Raw genomic sequence first — 19,116 nt, forward strand, 5'->3', positions numbered from 1 at the left:
GCGTTACTCCTGCTCTATTTCCTGCTCGATCTCTTGACCTAGATCTTGGTTGCAAAAAGTGAATGACTAAGTCTGACACATGAAACGGGCCAGGGTCTGCTAACTCTGGGAGTTTGCCTTAGTTCCTTCTCTCCTGGAGAATGTCTTCATGTGGAGTGCAAGGTGTCTCTTCACTTTGATGTCAACCATTTCAAAATGCAATCTCCCTTCCTTGCTACTTCTGCAATAACACAAGTGAGGCTGTCACCCTTCCGTAATGCTGGTATGGGAAAGGAGGCAGAGAGGAGGATAACACTGTGTACACAAGCAGAGAACAGGCAGAAGGACCTCCTACCTGGAAGTCTCGCCCTTGGACGATATGTCTTCATTTCTCACTGGGAACAAATCTCCGGAAGTTCACTTGGAGTCAGGATATTTTTAGTGCTCATTTGTGACAGAATAAAAATGGAGCTCCTTCAGTGCCAAGTCTTTCTGCACAATACATGCTGCTGATAGATATCCTCTTTCCGTGCTTCAAATATGAATTTGTTTGAGATTTATGTTATTAAGGCTGCTTCTATAAATATCATTTCTGGATGAGAACCCCCACACTCCTTCTTCTTCACTAAGAAGTCAGAAACAGCTCATGGGTGAATGGGGAGGGAAGTTTGCTGGCACCAGAGAGGGAACAGACTGCATAGCTGTGGGGACAGAAAGGGCAGGACCCAGCAAGGCCAGCCATGACTGGGTTAAATTGCTTTTATCTCACTCGTTGAGAGTGTGAGCTGTGGAATACAATGGGATTGATGGAATGAAATAGGAAAGGTGGAGTTGTGGGGAGGATAGACAGGTGCTGAGATTGGACATCTAAGTGTGTTGGAGTGCTGCTGACTGGTGGTGCTTGTGGAGGATGGGTCTATAGAAGGCACACCATGTCACTTGACCAGACCAGGCTGACCTACAGCCTATGGATGCTTCCTCCTACTGGCATTCCCTCCTGCACCTCACAGGGAAGTAGCTGAGGCTCCTGGAAGAGATGACATGGTCCATAGCAATAGACATTAGAGATAGGACATTTGAAAGGTGCATGGGGGAGCAGGAGCAGGCTTTGGGAGAATCAGTGTGACCAGTATGGTGGTTGTGCTTGAGGACCTGACCTGTGGGTTGGTTTAGTTCAATGTTAAAAGATATGTTAGTAGCCCAGTTATAAATTAACATATCAGTGTCATCTTCCCCTCCCAAATAACAGAGAGGGGGAGATTTCAAACCACTGTAGACAAGTTGCATAGCATGCTGCTTATGGAGGCCAAATATTTCTGTCAGATTTTCTTAAATTTATTTTCCTACCTAGTAGTTTAGAATGCAATTTGATGTCTTTATCTTTTCATGAGTTATATTCAGTCTGAAAAGAAATTCTGCCATAGGATCAGCATTTGATTTACTGTCTGTCAGCAGAGGCAGGTTAAGAAAAAATTATAAAACCAAATTACATTTCTTCCCCAAGGTTAAATGTTAAGTTCCTCCTTCGTTCTCATCTTCATTTTTTCTTTACTACCACACACATACACAAAAGATATTCCTGAGGACAGAGTTCTTAACCGCTTCTGGCATGATCTCATTTGATGAAAGTGCCCTGAAGCCATGAAGGTTTTTAGAACAAGCAAAGAGCTATTGCTACATACAGCTGTCAATAAAAATAATTAGAAAAACCCAGCATTTCTGGAGAAGAAAAGTTTTGTCTTATACTGACATGGTAGCAGCCCATCTGCAATAACAAGTGCTAGAGTAGAAAGAAATGGGAAGTTTAATTAAGCACTGAGGTGAGGATGAAACCAAGAGTTGTGGTGATTCTTATTAGCAGATGTAGTAATTTTTGAAATACTTCTGCAAATCTGCAGCTCTGTTTCTTCCCTTTTAAGTATGGCAGCTGTATTTCAAAGAACTGGCTACGGCCAAGTTGGCAAAAGATGTAAACCTAAAATTCTAGCAAGCAGAGGGAGCGAAACGTAAATCTTTTTCTGGCAGAACCAAAGTTTTACCTGAGCTGACCGCAGCATTACTGCTGGGAATCTCCCTCCCAGAGCTGAACCAACTCATGGACTTCAGTGGAAGTTATGAACCCAGGGAATTTCTCCAAACCAGTCTCTTTTATGTGTGCTGCAAGTGATTCAGGGAAAGAGATGTCAGAAATAATTGCATTGCTGTTTGGGCAGCCTCTGGTAGTGCCAAAATACCCTGGCAATGCAATAGATGTCTAGACAGATAAGGTAGAGGGAGTGCTGTTCTTATGAAGCCTCCTCCTGTTCCAGGTGGAAGCGGAGGTCCAAAATAATTTCTGCAGCAGATATGAAATATACTGAAAGGACAGTGATTTATCTGAATGTAAAACGAAGGGAGAAAAAATGGCAAGAGCTAAATTTGTAAAGCAGATAGGCAGCAGAGGAGGTTGTCTGTGGCAGATCTTCACTGTGGGAAGTCTTAAATAGGTATTGCTGAAATGCAGCCATGAAGGTCTCTGTTTCCATTTGCTTGGCCCTCTCATTTCCCAGGGAGAAGAGGTGAGAAGGGAGAAAATGGTGATGTTTACACTTAGTTTCATGTCCCTGTAGGTCAGGGTGCAGCAGCTGCAGCAGCCGAGGTATTGCCATGATGGGGTCTGTTAGATTCTCCCCTGTTCTGTTCAGGTCTCTCTGCCTATTGCTGAGTGTGTTTTTTTTTCCTTTGTGCAGTTTTCTGCCGTGTGTATATAACAGAGCACTCCTATGTCAGTGTGAAAGCTCAAGTATCCACTTCAGCTCAGGAGATACTGAAGATTGTAGCAGAAAAGATCCAGTACCCAGAGGAGGAGTTGGCACTGGTGACAGTCACATTCGCTGGCGGTAAATAACTTCCCTTCATCTGATTACTTGGCTTTTAGTGCATCACATAAGGGAGGGCTGACATTTTCTGTTGCAAGGATACAGCTGTTCCTGTGCGGGCCCACAGCTGGATGACTATGGAAACAATGAGGAGCTGCTTCTCAGAGAGTTGTTTCCATGGCAACAGCTCATTCTTGGGTACCATCAGATGTGGCATCTCCTCACTGGGAAAGAAGTGCAAAGGACTCTCAGTCTCCAGCAGTATTGCAAGATTTTATTTTTTCCTCAGAGATAAATCTCCTACTTTTGCATTTAAATTAATTTGGAAGGCAATGAGGCATGGTTTGCTTTAAAAATATAAAAGGAGATAACAAATACTGTATGCGTGGCTGTTTCCTCCTTTCCAGCATGGGTAATGAATATTCTCCAGCAAAAAGGAGGAAGACATGTATTTGCACAGTTGAGATACTGAGAGAAATATAAGTGATATTTTGTAAGCAGTTTTTATTTGCGTATTATTTCGGTGTTTCTCATTGAACAGAAAGGCTTCTTGTGTGTGTCAAGGAAGACCAGATCGACCATGGACTGATACTATGGACTGGCTAAACCCCTAAGGTGTTCAGCCAGATTGTTTTACTCATTGTGGTGCATTTTGGCTCTTAGGGAATATAAAGGAGGCAATTTAACTAGGTGCCTAGAAACTCCAAGCTGGATCTACAAAAAAGGTCTAAGAGTTAGAATATCTTGGTTAAATTCTCTGATAACATGAGTTGATGTGGATCACCTGAGACAAAGACTTCACCCTTACAGATATGGCACTCATTCTTACTACTTTGTCAGTCTAATTAAATGAAATACAGACAAAAGCTGGCTTGTTCATTTTATTTATTTGATTCAGAAATCGAAGGTCACATTTTTCTCTCCCACACCGAGCTCAGTTAAATAACCATTTTTTTGCAGGGCACCGGTGTGGGTGGCAGGGAGACAGTGCCCTGTCCCAGCTGTTGAGAGCCTGGGCTTGGAGTGGCCACACAGGTGCATTGCACATAGGCACCCTGGCCGAACGGGTTACATCTTTTACAGGCATGCTCATTTTACCCGTGTGTGCCCAAACTTGCCTCCAGTGCATTTTGCAGCACTGCAAAATCACTGTGCTGCTGTTGTTTTTTCAGGTCTTGTGCTTCTGTTCAAGAGCAGGGCAAGTTTTTCTCTGATAGCAATAACTCTGGTGCTAATTGCCTACTTACTAAGGAAAACCAACAATTCATAAATAATGAAACACAGTATTATCTCTAGACCGCATTGGTTCTTGAGAAAGCCACAGAATAGAAGTGTTTGCCACTTGGCTGTTCAATAAGAAACAATAATTAAAATTCAGGTGCAACAGGACTGTAATTTGTACATGGCCATTGTAACCCCCAAAATATTATTTATTCACGTTGCCTGAATTAATTTGAGTTACCACAATTTCAGTATCCTTGTTCTTATCCATGGTTACTTGTGCTGTGAGCAATTTTTTTTTCCTGTTTTCATGACTCAGAACTGTCCTCTGCCATCCACTTGGAGGGCAGCACTGTGAGCACTGGAGAATGTGTTTTTAGTGTACTCCTGAAATGAACAAGCAAGCTCTTTTCAGTTAAAAATTCCTTGAAAAAACACACTGGTAGCTCAACTTAAATGTAGCTGGTGTCAATATGAGCATAGATAAAAGGGAAAAGAGACAGTTTGAGACTATGCTTGGTTGTCAGACTCCACCTGGTCCTACTCCTCCCTCATGGGTAATGAAAAGTCCAAGGTAGCTGTGAACATGCTTATGGTGCTTTTGGGTCTATGTTAATACAGTCACTGTAATCAAGTCTCGTGTGCCAGGTCTCTAGAAGATTACTTTGAGTCAGGATACAGTTTTCCCAGGACAATTTTTTTAGCTATGTTATCACAGTATCACACAGTATCACAGTATGTTTGGGATTGGAAGGGACCTCAAAAGATCATCTAGTCCAATCCCCCTGCTGGAGCAGGAACACCTAGGTGAGGTCGCACAGGAACATGTCCAGGCGGGTTTTGAATGTCTCCAGAGAAGGAGACTCCACCACTTCCCTGGGCAGCCTGTTCCAGTGCTCTGTCACCCTCACTGAGAAGAAGTTTCTTCTCAAATTTAAGTGGAACCTCTTGTGTTCCAGCTTGATCCCATTACCCCTTGTCCTATCATTGTTTGCCACCGAGAAGAGCCTGGCTCCATCCCCATGGCACTCACCCTTTATATATTTATAAACATTAATAAGGTCACCCCTCAGTCTCCTCTTCTCCAAACTAAAGAGACCCAGCTCCCTCAGCCTTTCTTCATAAGGGAGGTGCTCCACTCCCTTAATCATCTTGGTTGCCCTACGCTGGACCCTCTCCAGCAGTTCCCTGTCCTTCTTGAACTGAGGGGCCCAGAACTGGACACAATATTCCAGGTGTGGTCTCACCAGGGCAGAGTAGAGGGGAAGGAGGACCTCTCTCGATCTACTAACCACCCCCCTTCTAATACACCCCAGGATGCCATTGGCCTTCCTGGCCACAAGGGCACAGTGCTGGCTCATGGTCATCCTGTTGTCCACCAGGACCCCCAGGTCCCTTTCCCCTACACTGCTCTCTAATATGTAATCTCCCAACCTATACTGGAACCTGGGGTTGTTCCTGCCCAGATGCAGGACTCTACACTTGCCCTTGTTAAATTTCATTAGATTATTCCCCGCCCAACTCTCCAGCCTGTCCAGGTCCCGCTGGATGGCAGCACAGCCCTCCGGCGTGTCAGCCACTCCTCCCAGCTTGGTGTCATCAGCAAACTTGCTGATAGTACACTCAATTCCCTCGTCCAAATCGTTAATGAATATATTGAATAATATTGGCCCCAGCACTGACCCCTGAGGCACTCCACTAGATACTGGCCTCCAACTAGACTCCGCACCATTGACTACCACTCTCTGGCTTCTCTCCCTAAGCCAGTTTGCAACCCATCTCACTACTCTATTGTCTAGACCACACCTCCTCAACTTAGCTGTGAGGATGCTGTGGGAGACTGTGTCAAAGGCTTTACTGAAGTCAAGGTAGACCACATCCACCGCTCTGCCATCATCCATCCACCTTGTTACATTCTCATAAAAGGCTATGAGGTTAGTCAAGCATGACCTACCCTTGGTAAAGCCATGCTGACTGCCCCTAATAACCCTCTTATCCTTGATATGCCTTGAGATGGCACCAAGGACAAGCTGTTCCATTACTTTCCCAGGGACAGAGGTGAGGCTGACCGGTCTATAATTACCCGGGTCCTCCTTCTTGCCCTTTTTGAAGACTGGAGTGACATTTGCTTTCCTCCAATCCTCGGGCACCTCTCCCGTTTCCCAAGACTTGGCAAAGATGATGGAGAGCGGTCCAGCAATGACTTCAGCCAGCTCCCTCAGCACCCGCGGATGCATCCCATCTGGACCCATGGATTTATGAATGTCCAGACTATTTAATTGCTCCCTAACCCAGTCCTCATCAACTAAAGCAAACTCCTCCATTGACCTGGCTTCATCCGGGGTCTCAGGGGTACGGGGCTCCCCAGGACAGCCTCCGGCAGAGTAGACAGAGACAAAGAAGGCATTCAGTAATTCTGCCTTCTCTGTATCTTCTGCCACCAGGGCACCCACCCCATTCATCAGTGGGCCTACATTGCCTCTGGTATTAGTTTTATCTGCTATGTATTTGAAAAAGTTCTTTTTGCTGTCCTTGACCCCTCTCGCCAGCTGTAATTCTAAGGAGGCCTTGGCTATCCTAGCTGCCTTCCTACATCCTCTAACAGCAGTCTTATATTCCTCCCAAGTGGCCAGCCCCTGCTTCCATGACCTGTAAACTCTCCTCTTCTGCTTGAGCATACCCAACAGATCCCTATTCAACCACCTAGGCCTCCTGGCTCCCTTCCTTGACTTCCTACGTGTGGGGATGCTCTGATCCTGAGCGTGGAAGAAGCAATCTCTGAATGCCACCCAGCTATCTTGGGCCCCTTTTCCTTCAAGCAGTCTTGCCCATGGCATTTCCCCCAGCAATTGCTTGAAAAGGCCAAAGGTTCTAGGTTTTTGCTTTATTTTTCCTCACACCTTTCCCTGATGCATGCAAGATTGCCCAGAGCTGAACCAGTTCTCTGGAGTGGAAAAAAAAAAAAAAGGTTCTATTATCTTTGTTTCCAGTTTGGTGTGTCCTGCTCTTTTGCTCAAATGTTTTCTAAATGAATTACTTTAGGTCTAGAGGAATTTCTGTAAATATGGTACTCTTCAGGACTCTTCAGCTGTGCTCCATGGGCTCAATTTCATGGAGCTGGGATACTTTAAACCCCTTTTCCTGTTGACTGGTCATGGCTACTGATGATATCTCCACCCCTTCTCTTGTCTGCCTGTGACACACAACAACTCAGTCTCTGGAGGCTGATGCACTTTGCTTTAACAAAAGTCACTACATTTACTGTAGATACACTGGATTGAAATGAAATGTTCTGTAGTGCATAGGAGGTTAGACTAGATGGCTCAAGGGTTTCTTTCTGTTCCATCCCTGTGAAGTCCAAGTTGAAAGCAGATGCTGGAAGTTTTTGTTCACTAGTCCAGCATGAAACATCTCACCTTTATGGTGCTTTAATAGTGTGAGATGATGATCCCATGCTTGGCATATACATAGGGGCTAGCTTTGATGCTTACTTAGATTCTAAATTGATATGTCTTTACAAATGTATTTGAAATATTTTTCTCATATTTATATACAACTTTCACTCCTTTTCTGAAGCTTCTGTATTTTGTTTTCTGTTTTTACAGAAAAACATGAACTACAACCACATGACCTGGCTATCTCAAAATCTTTCGAGTCATCCAGTCGTATGTTTGTCTACCGAAAAGATCTGACTGATTCTCTGGTAAGGATGTGTATTTTATACTTCCCATTTTTTATTTGCTTGACTCCAGATCAATAACTTAATATTCCTCTTAGAGGGCTTTTTGAATACTGAATTTATTTTTTTGCTTCCTTAGTAAAGCTTACTGAGCTGCTCTATACCTAGGAAAAAATCTTGCATTAACAGCAGTTATTTGACTGAATAGTAATGGAATTTGTTCATCAATTTCAAACAGACCAAAGCTTCTGTACAGCTTAAATCTTTCAATCTACGTAAGCTTGGAAAAGCTGACTTGTGCTTGTACAGGACTGGATGGGATGAGGATTAATCAGGTCCCGTGTAACTTTTTTTTTTCCCCTTGTGCTTCTGTAGCACTTAAAGTGGCTGATACATAGTCATACAAGGTGACAGACAAACATGGTGGAATTATGTAGAAATAGATGTCTCATGGGTTCTACCAAAACTACTGAGCATCAGTGTGACCCCAGTGTTGTGGGAGCTGCATGGTTAGTCTGTGGCTTGTATATATGGCTGGTGGTATCTCCTCTTCTGTCTGTCTGTCTTTCCATCCCCTCGCTGGGGAGGGGAGCCGGTCTAAGGGCAGCAGGTTTCTCTCATTCCCTCTGTCCTCAGAAACCGGGATTACAAACTCCCTCTCCCCCTGTGATTTCCCAAAACCTCAGAGAGACAGGAACAGTCAGGCACTTGCAGAATTACTCTTTCAATAGTTTTCTGCTAATTACACAGATGTTTCCAGGAAAGCACAGAACAGTATTGCAACTGGCTTTTACATGTTGTCAGTACCGCTAGGATCTGTGCATTCATCCTGGGGATGAGAAATGTCTATTTACATTTTGTTGGATCAATGTGTCCCAAAGAGCTGACATGCCGCTATCATTGTAATCTGTCATCCCCATTATCTCTGATGTTCTAGCCACCTCTAAAAATGTGAATATTAAGGGAAGGTTTCCAGTGCAGACAGGTGACAGCCAATCTAGTTTCATTAGTTACATAATAAAAATTGCAAAACTTGCTGGAACTGTCAGAAATATAGCACCAAAGTAATGACTTAACTGATAAGAATAATCTTTCATCTTGGCAGATGGTTCATGTGCCAAGTTTCAGCCTGATGAGGTAAAAAGAACCTAAGAGATATGCAAACCTTTGAAAATCCAAGCTAACAATGGAAATGTCAAATGACCCTTAATACCAGCAGTACCAGTGTGCTCCACAGTAATATGCTAAATAACTTTTATGAATCAGGACCCATAGTGTTTTCCTGTTTGTTGGTGATTACATTTGGAGTAAGTTAATCATTAAATGGATGGATTTATGTTATTTGTAAAGATGGATTGATGGGAAAGTTGTGTGTATTTATTCTAAATCCAGTGTGTTTGCAGAATTATTCCTTTATCGTATAATACAAAAATTTTCTGGTGTCTTAATTTAGATTTTATTTTCTAGTGGCTTCAGGGATTTTATTTTCATTATGCTGTCTGCTTGTTCATTGTTTTATACTCAAGGTTTAGAGAGAGACAGAAGGAGAAGCCTAATGCAATAGGAAGTCATTGATCCCATTGACCCATTTCCTTTTTCAAGCTATTTATTCAATAGGCTGTAACTCCTTGGTTTTGATTAGTGGGGGGAAAAAACCCTCAGAGTGCACTTAGAGAAGATTACTTACTCAGCTCCGGTGTGTACCTTGGTCCAGTAGCTGTTTCATTGCAGAACTTTTGGCATTTGCTTAGGAATTTTTACTCTTCGTTATTGATTTAGAACCCATTTGCTGAAAACGAGGAATTGCAGCAAAGGTCCGTGAGAATTTTGGGAATCAACACCTGGGATCTTGCCTTAGAGCTAACAAACTTTGACTGGAGCCTCTTCAATGCAATCCATGAGGTAAGAAGCACCACGTCCACTTTCCATGTATTACTTTCATGCAACATTGTGCTCTTATGATATCCTGATGTTGCATTTTGGAGCATCAATATTCCCTGGTTCTCAGTTCACTATCGTGACAGTATGGTTTGGCAGCTCTCAGTAGCGGTGGCATTGAATCAAGCCCAAATGATGTGTTACAATCCTTGATACTGAAAAAAATTATCAAAGGTTTGCAACTTCCCTGTGCTGGGGCATCTCATATATTTCCTGTATACCTCGTGGGTTTTATTGAGATTTGTCTCAAGAGGGTAGAAGAGCATGATTATTCTCTGAAAACTGTCTGTGTGAATATGTTATATATGCAAATTGTCCTTTGCACTTGAGAATGTTCCAGTAAATATAGGACTCCACGAATAGGTGTCCTTGATATCACTTTAACCACAAAAGAATTCACAATTTCAGCAATTTAGATGGTCACATTACTGTTCTTGTTAGACTTCAATGAGATAAAAAGTACTGGGCAGATTTTCTAAAATGGGATAATGGCCCACTACAGTGCCCATTGGCTTGTTTCAATGACTTTAATAGGTTCTAGTGTGAGCTACTGAGCAAAAAACATACTTAACAGTAAAAAATGTCACTTGAAAATAATGTTCGCTGAAAAGCACGGTGGCTTTCTGAGAACGTGAATGGGAAATTCCCTTGCTTCTCATCAGATGCTTTGCCTGATCTTTTGTTTCAGGTTCTTTTATTCAGGTTAGACACTTTACATCTAGACCTGGTCAAGTTGGGGGTTTTTTGCACAGAAATTGACACTCACTTCTGTTCCTAAAAATTTGTCTGTTTTTAGAAAGAAGTTTCAATGGAAATTTTTCTGATTCTACAATGGTCTGAAATAGTAGCTTTTTCATACTGGAACAGAAGTGATGAAATACAGAAAGACACAGATTGCTTATGTGCTATATCTGGCTGTAGCCAGAAGTGGAACTGCAGGAAATCTCACAAGATAAACACATCTTGCAGGACTTCCAGTCCACCTGACTACCCTAATAAGCTTCTAGACTTTGCTAAGCCAAACCTGACCCTGAATTATTTGTGATTGGCTCATGGATAATTAAAAAATAACCATCTGTAACCAGGTCTTGTTTCAAAACCATACTTCTAAATAATTTATAATTCATTTACATTTAAATTGTTTTTTATATCACTAATAATGTTGTCAATGTCTTCCAGCAAGAGCTGATATACTTCACGTTCAGCAGACAGGGCAGTGCTGAAAACACCGAGAATCTCAGTCTTCTGCTTCAAAGATGTAATGAGGTCCAGCTTTGGGTTGCCACTGAGATACTTCTGTGCAGCCAGCTCTGCAAACGTGTACAGCTAGTCAAAAAGTTCATCAAGATTGCTGCCCAGTAAGTTACTGAAGTTACAACAAAAATCTTTGAATTCACATGCAGTGTTTGGTGAGAAAGGAGAAGTAGGTGCAATAGCAAAGAAACAAAACCAATTTGTTGTCCTGTTTTAACAGTGCAGTAAGCATACTTAGATAAAACACTCCATAAATAACAAGAGCAAACACTGGTCAAAACCAGATGTGGTGGAGCATATGCTGCTTAAATCTTCCCCAGCAGCTCGGCCAGTGTATCTGCAGTGTCAACTGCAAAATCCCTGATGGTGCAGAGATATGTCCTTTTTTAGCAGTGATCACCTGAGGACTGTATTACAAAACTATTTGAGCAGCAACACAGCTGTTCACCAAAGACTACACAGAAACCAAAAAACTCTGTTATAATCTTGCAAGTCCTTCCTCCAGAGGGGAAACTGGGTGCAATAAGCTGTTGCCCCATGTTATCCTCTCTGGAGTACTCTTTGATTTTTTGGAGGAGGTGTTCTTCATTAATTAGATTTGACGGTCTGTTACTAAATAGTACTGGTATTTATTCTATGCCTTGGAACAGAGTAAAAATGTATGCTATATACAGAGAGTTCCTTTCTCTATAATCACCCTTATTTTGGTAACCAAGGGAATGGAGCAATTTAAATATGAGCAACCATTCCCCTCGCCTCTCTCACCAGTTGTTGGTCTTCCGCAATATTTGAATATGCATGTTCATGGAAAATGTATAATTTGTTCCTTCATCGACTGGGTTGATTTAATTTACAAGGCACTTACATAGAAAGGACTATTCTCTGCTGAAGCAGTGCCTTTCATGAAATGAATTCTTCTAATCTAATCTAGTGTAACTCATAAATGTGATTTGGTTTCATTTGCAAGTTGTATGGTATCCAGTAATATGTTCATTTTCTGCCTTATCAATAGCCAAAATTTGGTCCAATTACGTCAAAAACGGTTGGTTCTGTGTCTCTCACTTGCACCACAGTAGCAGTAATTTGCGTTCCAATAAAAGTTTCCTGTCTGTCCCACATGAATAGGGATATATTTGTCACCAGACTAAAATGTTGCTCTGTTTGAATTAATTCCGTTAAGTGAAAAGCCAAAGTTGTGGAGACTAAATACCGTTGTCAGTAAACACTAGACAAGCTCTCCCAGTGCATAGCAGAACCATCTATCATCATAGAATGTAGGTTGTGAAATAATGGATGCACAAAAAAGTGAGTGTGTAGTTTGCTTGAGACCTTTTTTTTTTTTAATCAGAAAAGCAGCTCTCTAGAAGACGTCACATCAGTTCTGGAAGAGTTGATTAGGGTGGAGGGATGGTGCGCTAAGCACAGGACTCTGATCATGACGCACAAGCCAAGCAGCCCTGCTATTTCGTTTATGACCAAGGCACAGAGGTGGGAAGCTGTGAGCAGCTCTGGCTTCTCCCTATTCTCTGCTTCCAGATTCTGACTTTAGCTTGTTGGCAGAGCACCAGTACTAAGATCTCATTCTCAGTGGTTGTGTGCTTCATTGTTGAGGAACACCTGAAGAAGATGGAAGGCTTTGACACAGTCCAGCAATACATAAAGGAGAGACAGAGTTCTTGAAACATGGGTACTTAGCGCTTCTGTTGATGGCCTAATCTAAAATAGAATACAAGCGATTTGATAGAGAAAATGAATTAGCACATTGTTAGAAATGGACATCCTGAGGAGTTATATAAACAGGTGAATGTAGAGTTAGAATAAATGGATTACAGCAGCAACCTTCTTGCCTCCTGAGAAGTGGCTGACTGTAAAAGATGAAAAGATGTACCTTCGCTCTATGGTTCTCTGTGAGCAATGGGCCTGTCCAACAGACAATTTATCCAAGCTGTGCTGGACACCTTTCCTGTTTTGGAAGGAATTACCTTTGGGAGCTGCCTGACTTTAATGATAAAAGGGCTCTAAACAACAAATTTAGGATTAACTTTAAGACAGCTGAAGTGAGAAATAAACCATCTTAAGATAATAGACAACGATGAGCGCAAGCCTTATAAAACTGGAACAAGTGCTGGTGTTTTTCCAGTCGAGAGCCTTGGCACGTGCTTTTCCCTGATGATAAGTCCCACAGAAGGCAGTGGATTCATTTTTGCTTAAAATTATCTTAAAAGTGTATTCTCACTCTCACACACAAGTGCACACATATGTTTATAGTGGTCTTCAAGAATCTGCAAGAGAAACGTGAATATTTTTGTTTGAAAATGACTTGATATTTCAGGATTTCAGATTTCCTAATGGACTAGAAATAAGGAGGGACTGATCATATATAGTAAAATGTCAAAGAACAGAGATATCAAGGAAATTATGTAGGGACCTGTTTTGGAACCAGTGGTTACTGCAACTGATTTATAGGGATATGTAAATTGAACATTAATCAGATTTTCATACAATAAAAATGATGAGGGATTGCAAATGCATTGGTGGATAGAAAGAAAAAGGAATGATCTGAGGAGTCTGGTGGCATGTGCAAACAACAGTAGGATAAGATTTAATTTAGATAGATGCAAAGTAATTCAGCTAGGGAATGCTAATACTGAGCCGAAGAAATAAATGCATGATTGTAAAGAACAGTACTGTGACAGAGGTCCTTTGGTGATAATAGATGACAGATTAAAGGCAAGGACAAAGTGTGATGCTGTTCCAAATAAATAATTTGGTATTTGTTTCATACTTGCATAGGAAAAAGGTATAAGAACTTAGAGCCAAAGCAGTAATTATGTTTCTCCTTCCCTCACTATATCTCCTTGGTAAGAAGGAAATGCATGAGAGAAAAGTTAAAATAAATTACAAAAAATTCAATGAAGGATAATAACAACGTGGAAAAGTAGATTGCAGGCCATGACCACAAAGAGAAACTGAAGGAACCAATGATGTACAATTTACAGAAAAGATGAAAAAGGGAATGAAAATATTTATAATGCAATAGAATAGAGGTCAAGGAATTATTCTGTATGGTAAAGGACAGCTGAGAGTAACTTGAACATTGAAAGGGCAAAATTGCTTTTGACAGCCAAGGGAAAAAAATAACCTGCCAACAACAGGGTTGATGAGACAGTGGAACATTTGCTAAAAAACTTCTTAGAGACACCATCACCTAGACTGCAGGTGGTCATGAGAGGACATTTAATGAGTTCATTATGTGCAAGATGATTGTATGTTAGTGCTGAGGGTTGAAATGGGACTCAGTAACCTAGGATACCTGTGCATTCCATTTATCTCTGATTCTGAGTACAAAAATTCAGAATACAGTGTTCATATTTTTATTCCACAGCTGTAAAGCCCAAAGAAATTTGAATTCATTCTTTGCTATTGTTATGGGTCTCAACACTGCATCTGTCAGCCGCCTGTCTCAGACCTGGGAGGTAAGATGCATCTTTGTAACTTTTAGCCCCTGTCAAAACCATTTCTCACAAAGGTTGTATTCCAGTGAATTACCTTTTCTTTCTAATTATTGGTTTTTCATGCTGAAATCAAACAGGGAGCAAGTGTTGTCAGAAAAACTTCTCTGTGACCTGAAACCTTAGCTACACAGCTGTTCAAATAAAACTAAATGTGTCCTTCTACAGCTTTTAAATAAGAAGTAAGGAGATCTTACCCCATAAAAACAAAACAAAACCAACCAAACAAAAACCCACAAAACCGAGTTGGATAAATTATCCTGTCGTTTTAAGTAGATGTCAGAACAGAAAGTCTTACAAAGGTACCTCCAAACAAGCAAAACCTGATTATGGAATAATTTCATTTAAAAAAAAAAATCCAAAGTAGAAATAAATCCTCTTTAATTGTCCCTTATCAGCTTTTTTGCAGCTGCTAATCTGAACAAAAATGTTAGGAAATGGGCCATGATTAAGGAGCATACTGGAGAACAGATTATCTGCTAAAGGAGCTACTGGTTGCTAGACAGAGCATGGGATGTTTAGAGAGAGTTCCACTGGCACCTGTGTTGTGGATTATCTGTTCTATCCAAGTAAATTATCATATGGTAGTATCTGCAAACTTACTATTAATATATCTGTTGATGAACCAAAAATGGAGGAAGGAGTCATCTAGTGTGGTGAAAATTCATGCCCCTAACACCAGAAGCAGGCACTACTCAAAAAATGTCCACCTGTAATACAAAGTGGCAGAGAATGGCTGTGATCTCTTGCCTTGGAGGTGCTTTTGAGCATTTACAGCTGAAACCAAATCGGAGATTTGCAAAACTACCTAACAATGTCCGGGGCAAAGTCTTCCCCTTAGATGAAATCACGCATATGGAAACGTCACTGCCCATGTCCATGGCTTTTGTACGCAGAGAAACAAGGGCAGTGACTGCTTCTGTGGGGAGGAGATCATAGGGGCTTAGAGGAGCTATCTAAATAACAGGTAAAGCAAAAATTTTAAAGAATATGTACCTGAGGATGATGATACAAAAACTCTTTGTATCTGCTACTTTTAAAATGCCTTGCCCACTAGGGAACATTTGCCTTCACCTGCTCTTATTGGGTTGCCTTCCTCCCATTTCTCTGGGTTTTGGTAGCAGACTGCAAGGGACTAAATACTGTATCAAAGGCACCCGGTGGCAGTGTTGTACATCTGTCCTGCACAGAAACAATGCAAACTCATCTCTGTGCTGAGACCTCTGGAGCTCATGCACTGCTAGTGGGCTTCTCTCAGGAGAAGCAGAATATATTGCTTGCTGGAACAAGGAGTGCATCTGCATATGTATCAATGTAAATATGTCACGTTTCTGTGCGTAAAACATTTATCAAGTCACATGCTTTTATTTATTTATTTGAAAAAGTGCACTGGAAATTTCAAAAGCATAAGGTTATTTGCATTAGTAATGTGACTTCTAGAAAGTAGAGCAATGTTTATAAATTAATTATAATTACTTACACATGTAGATGAAGCCATGTAAATTTAAGCAACAATTAAGACACTGAATTATATTGGCTCCGCACTTGAATTCTTAAATAAGTAGCATGTTCCCAAGCATATTCTTTTACTTTTACAGCATGCAGTATTTTAATGAGCCTAACTTCCCCTCATTGAAGATATTAAAAATTTGCAATTGTGATTCCATGTTCAGTTATTTTAGCATTTTAATCATACAGCACATCCACTTATCTTAATTGTTCTAAATCTCTTTTCTCTTGGTAGTGTCATTGTGGCTGTCAGGGTCTAAGGACAAAGGCAAGGCAAGATCTGTACTAGGAGGCGGTATCTTCTACTAGACTAACTAGTATGGTTGGAAAAAGTAGACATGCTTTAAGGCCTATGCACCATTCTTTAAGTCTGAAGAATGCAGCAGCAAAATTCAAACTGAAGAGTGATTGCTTTGAGTATAATGAGGTGAATCCAAAAAGCAGATGCTTGTGGAGCAGAGCAGGTGATATTATGTGGAGCAAGACAGTAGTTTGTGCCTGAGCTCTCTCAGAAGGTGTTTTGTGTGCCTCCTGTGGGAGTAGGATGAGATACCAGAGACAGTGTAATAGTTTTTTAAGGAGAGTTCTTGTCCTTTGGCACCAGCATGTGCCAGTAGTAACACTGGTCAGCCCTGGGGGCAGTGTATCAAACAGCACACAGTGGTACTCCTGTTAATTTCTAGAACTTGTGTTTTAGGGGAAGATTGATTACAACAAGTGATTTAACCTGGATGTGATTACAGTGTCTGAATTCTCAGCCTGTATTACTACTTCTGACTTGACTGTGATATTAACGTAAATGCAACAGACACAGAAGCTAGGAAAGAAAATAAAAACAGCTGCTAAGAAGCAGTTTCCATAAAAGAGGGTTGCAGGCCCTTGAGGTGAGGCTGCAGGGTCTGGTGTCTCTCTGGCATCTCCCCGAACATGGGCTGTAATTAGGGCTTCTAGAGCTGAGGAGTAGAGGTTAAGTCTCTGAGAAAGTGGCCTGTTGGGGCTTAGAGCAGGCACTTCACCCACAAAAGTCTCATGGGAAAAAATGCCTCAGCATTTTTCTGCCTATGTCTGTAGTGTTTTGTTTGCCTTTTTTTTTTTTTTTAATCAACTTTACTTTTTTTTTTTTCTTCTCTGTTTTCCTCACTTCAGAAAATTCCTGGGAAGTTCAAGAAACTTTTCACTGAACTTGAAAGTTTGACGGTAAGTAGGGTGTTGACAGCAGAATGGCTTTGCTTGTCTTTACCTGCCTTCCTTCTTCCCCATTGATTTGGAGGCTGCCTGTCATTGTCTGGAGCTGGAACTTGTCATGTCACATCTGTGATTTGCCAAAAGCCAGGCAGCTCACCAGAGCTCAGAGGTGGTCTCCAAACACAAAAAGGAAAAAGGCTGTATTCCTGACAGCTGGAGGAAGGGCAGAGAGAGGCAAATGTAGTGTCAGTTCCCCAGCATCAATTTGGAAGCTGTTCTTTTGCTCTGGTGGTTAATCAGCTTTTATCCAAAGCAACATACTGCGGATCAGGAAAAAGATGGAAAGCTAAAGTTTAAGAAAAAAAAAAAATATCAAAATCCAGGGCTTAAAGGTCTTTGTCACCATTATCAAAGCTGAATAAACAAGTGTCATAGCAGTGGGTACATAGTGAGATCACTGCCTGGCGCGGGGAACATGAGATCCAGCCGCTAACAGTTGTCACGCTTCTGTACTTAGAATCCTTTATCAATTACTGTGTTTTCAAGATTGTGTGTGAGCAGATGTACAAAAACATTCATTTATCTGGGAAACTGAGGTGAATTTTTGGATTACTTACATAACACCACTGAAACATACTCTCTTATTTTCTTTGAAAATGTCCAATATGCTCCATTGATCTGAAAGCAGTTTTTGTTTGGATTTTTTTGTTGTTGTTTGCTGTGTGGCTGGTTTGTTTGTTTGTTTTTAAGAAAAAAGTAATCAGCAATACATTCTGGCATACATTTTGTGGTAGATAGTAAGCCAAAGAGACTTTGCTCATATAAATTTGTGGAAAAATTACAGAGCAGTCCCAGTGAATCTATTCTGCATTGTACTCCCATTTTAGCATTGCTTCATCTAGAGGAATGTAATTGCTTTCGTTCCTTTCACTGTTTATGTTTCCTATTGAGTTTAGTAAGTCACCTAGCTTAGAAAACCTTTATCTACCTCGTTTCCTGAAGAAACCTTTTATACCTAAATCATGTTCAGATCATAAGTCCGTAATGGATTTAGAATTGCTCTTTTTATAGCCTATTGATTTTTCTCTATATTACCCAAATGTTTTTGTAGGACCCTTCTCTGAATCACAAAGCTTACAGAGATGCATTCAAGAAAATGAAATCTCCGAAAATCCCCTTCATGCCCTTACTTCTGAAAGGTAATGTTAAAGCTTGGCTGCTCTTCTTTGTTGTGGTTAATTAAAATAAGTGTAAGGTGATATTTCCTTCAGGTGGCCTTATGATAAGTGTGTGGCAGATGTAGTGGTATCTTGTAGATACCACTTGGTCTTGATCTTGGTCTGGGTAATTAATAGCTGCCTTCTGAGATTGGGGAAGCTAATAATTTCCACACAGGTTTTCAGATTTCAGTACCTTCTCACAAGGTGTGGATAGAGCAGTGTGCCATCACTTTGGCCACATCCTCTTTGGTGGAGAAACGGGACCTTGCAAGCCCCTGGATGGGGCTGTGCTGGGAGCACCCGCACAAGCAGCCTTGGCCATGCTGCTGGGCCGAGGTGCTCGTCATCCTCGCAGGGGTGGAACTACCTGGTGTCATCCTGAAGGCAGAACCTGCCCCATCTCTCTGTCCTGAGGGGAGGGAATTGTCAAGTCTCTCCTAGGTCTGAAAGATAACTAAAATCCTATTATTAAAAAATAAAACTACTTAATGCAGTAAGCTGGGCAGCTAATTAAGTGGAAGGTATTTCAAATATTCTCTTGTCTCCGAGTCATTAATTATTAATTGCCTTGTCTTTGAACATGGCAAATTCATTTGATTAGTCCTGTATTCCGAAAGTGTTCTCTTTAGGCTGTTTATTCCAACCTGCTGCTGCTGCAAGTTTAAACTGTTTGAAGATAGTTCTCCAGATCAGTTGGTGACAGTTCAGGAGCCATCAGACAATTCCCCTCTTTGCACACATCAAAGGAATTTGCATTCATT

General features: G+C 41.2%; 1 protein-coding gene across 5 annotated transcripts in view; it reads left to right on the plus strand.

Annotated features, from left to right (window-relative positions):
• RAPGEF5 (Rap guanine nucleotide exchange factor 5) overlaps positions 1–19,116 on the plus strand; it is a 194,007-nt gene that overhangs the window by 130,012 nt on the left and 44,879 nt on the right. For 4 of the 5 annotated variants that reach the window (XM_082047112.1, XM_082047108.1, XM_082047109.1 and 1 more), the window contains exons 17-23: positions 2,709–2,858; positions 7,664–7,761; positions 9,517–9,639; positions 10,855–11,033; positions 14,315–14,405; positions 17,097–17,147; positions 18,247–18,334. In XM_082047112.1, coding sequence (XP_081903238.1) covers positions 2,709–2,858; positions 7,664–7,761; positions 9,517–9,639; positions 10,855–11,033; positions 14,315–14,405; positions 17,097–17,147; positions 18,247–18,334 — 780 coding nt within the window. The remainder of the gene's footprint in view (positions 1–2,708; positions 2,859–7,663; positions 7,762–9,516; positions 9,640–10,854; positions 11,034–14,314; positions 14,406–17,096; positions 17,148–18,246; positions 18,335–19,116) is intronic. The other variant, XM_082047111.1, reaches the window with a different exon arrangement.

Source organism: Streptopelia decaocto (assembly GCF_964273445.1).
Source record: "Streptopelia decaocto genome assembly, chromosome: 2".
Taxonomy (NCBI): Eukaryota; Metazoa; Chordata; class Aves; order Columbiformes; family Columbidae; genus Streptopelia; species Streptopelia decaocto.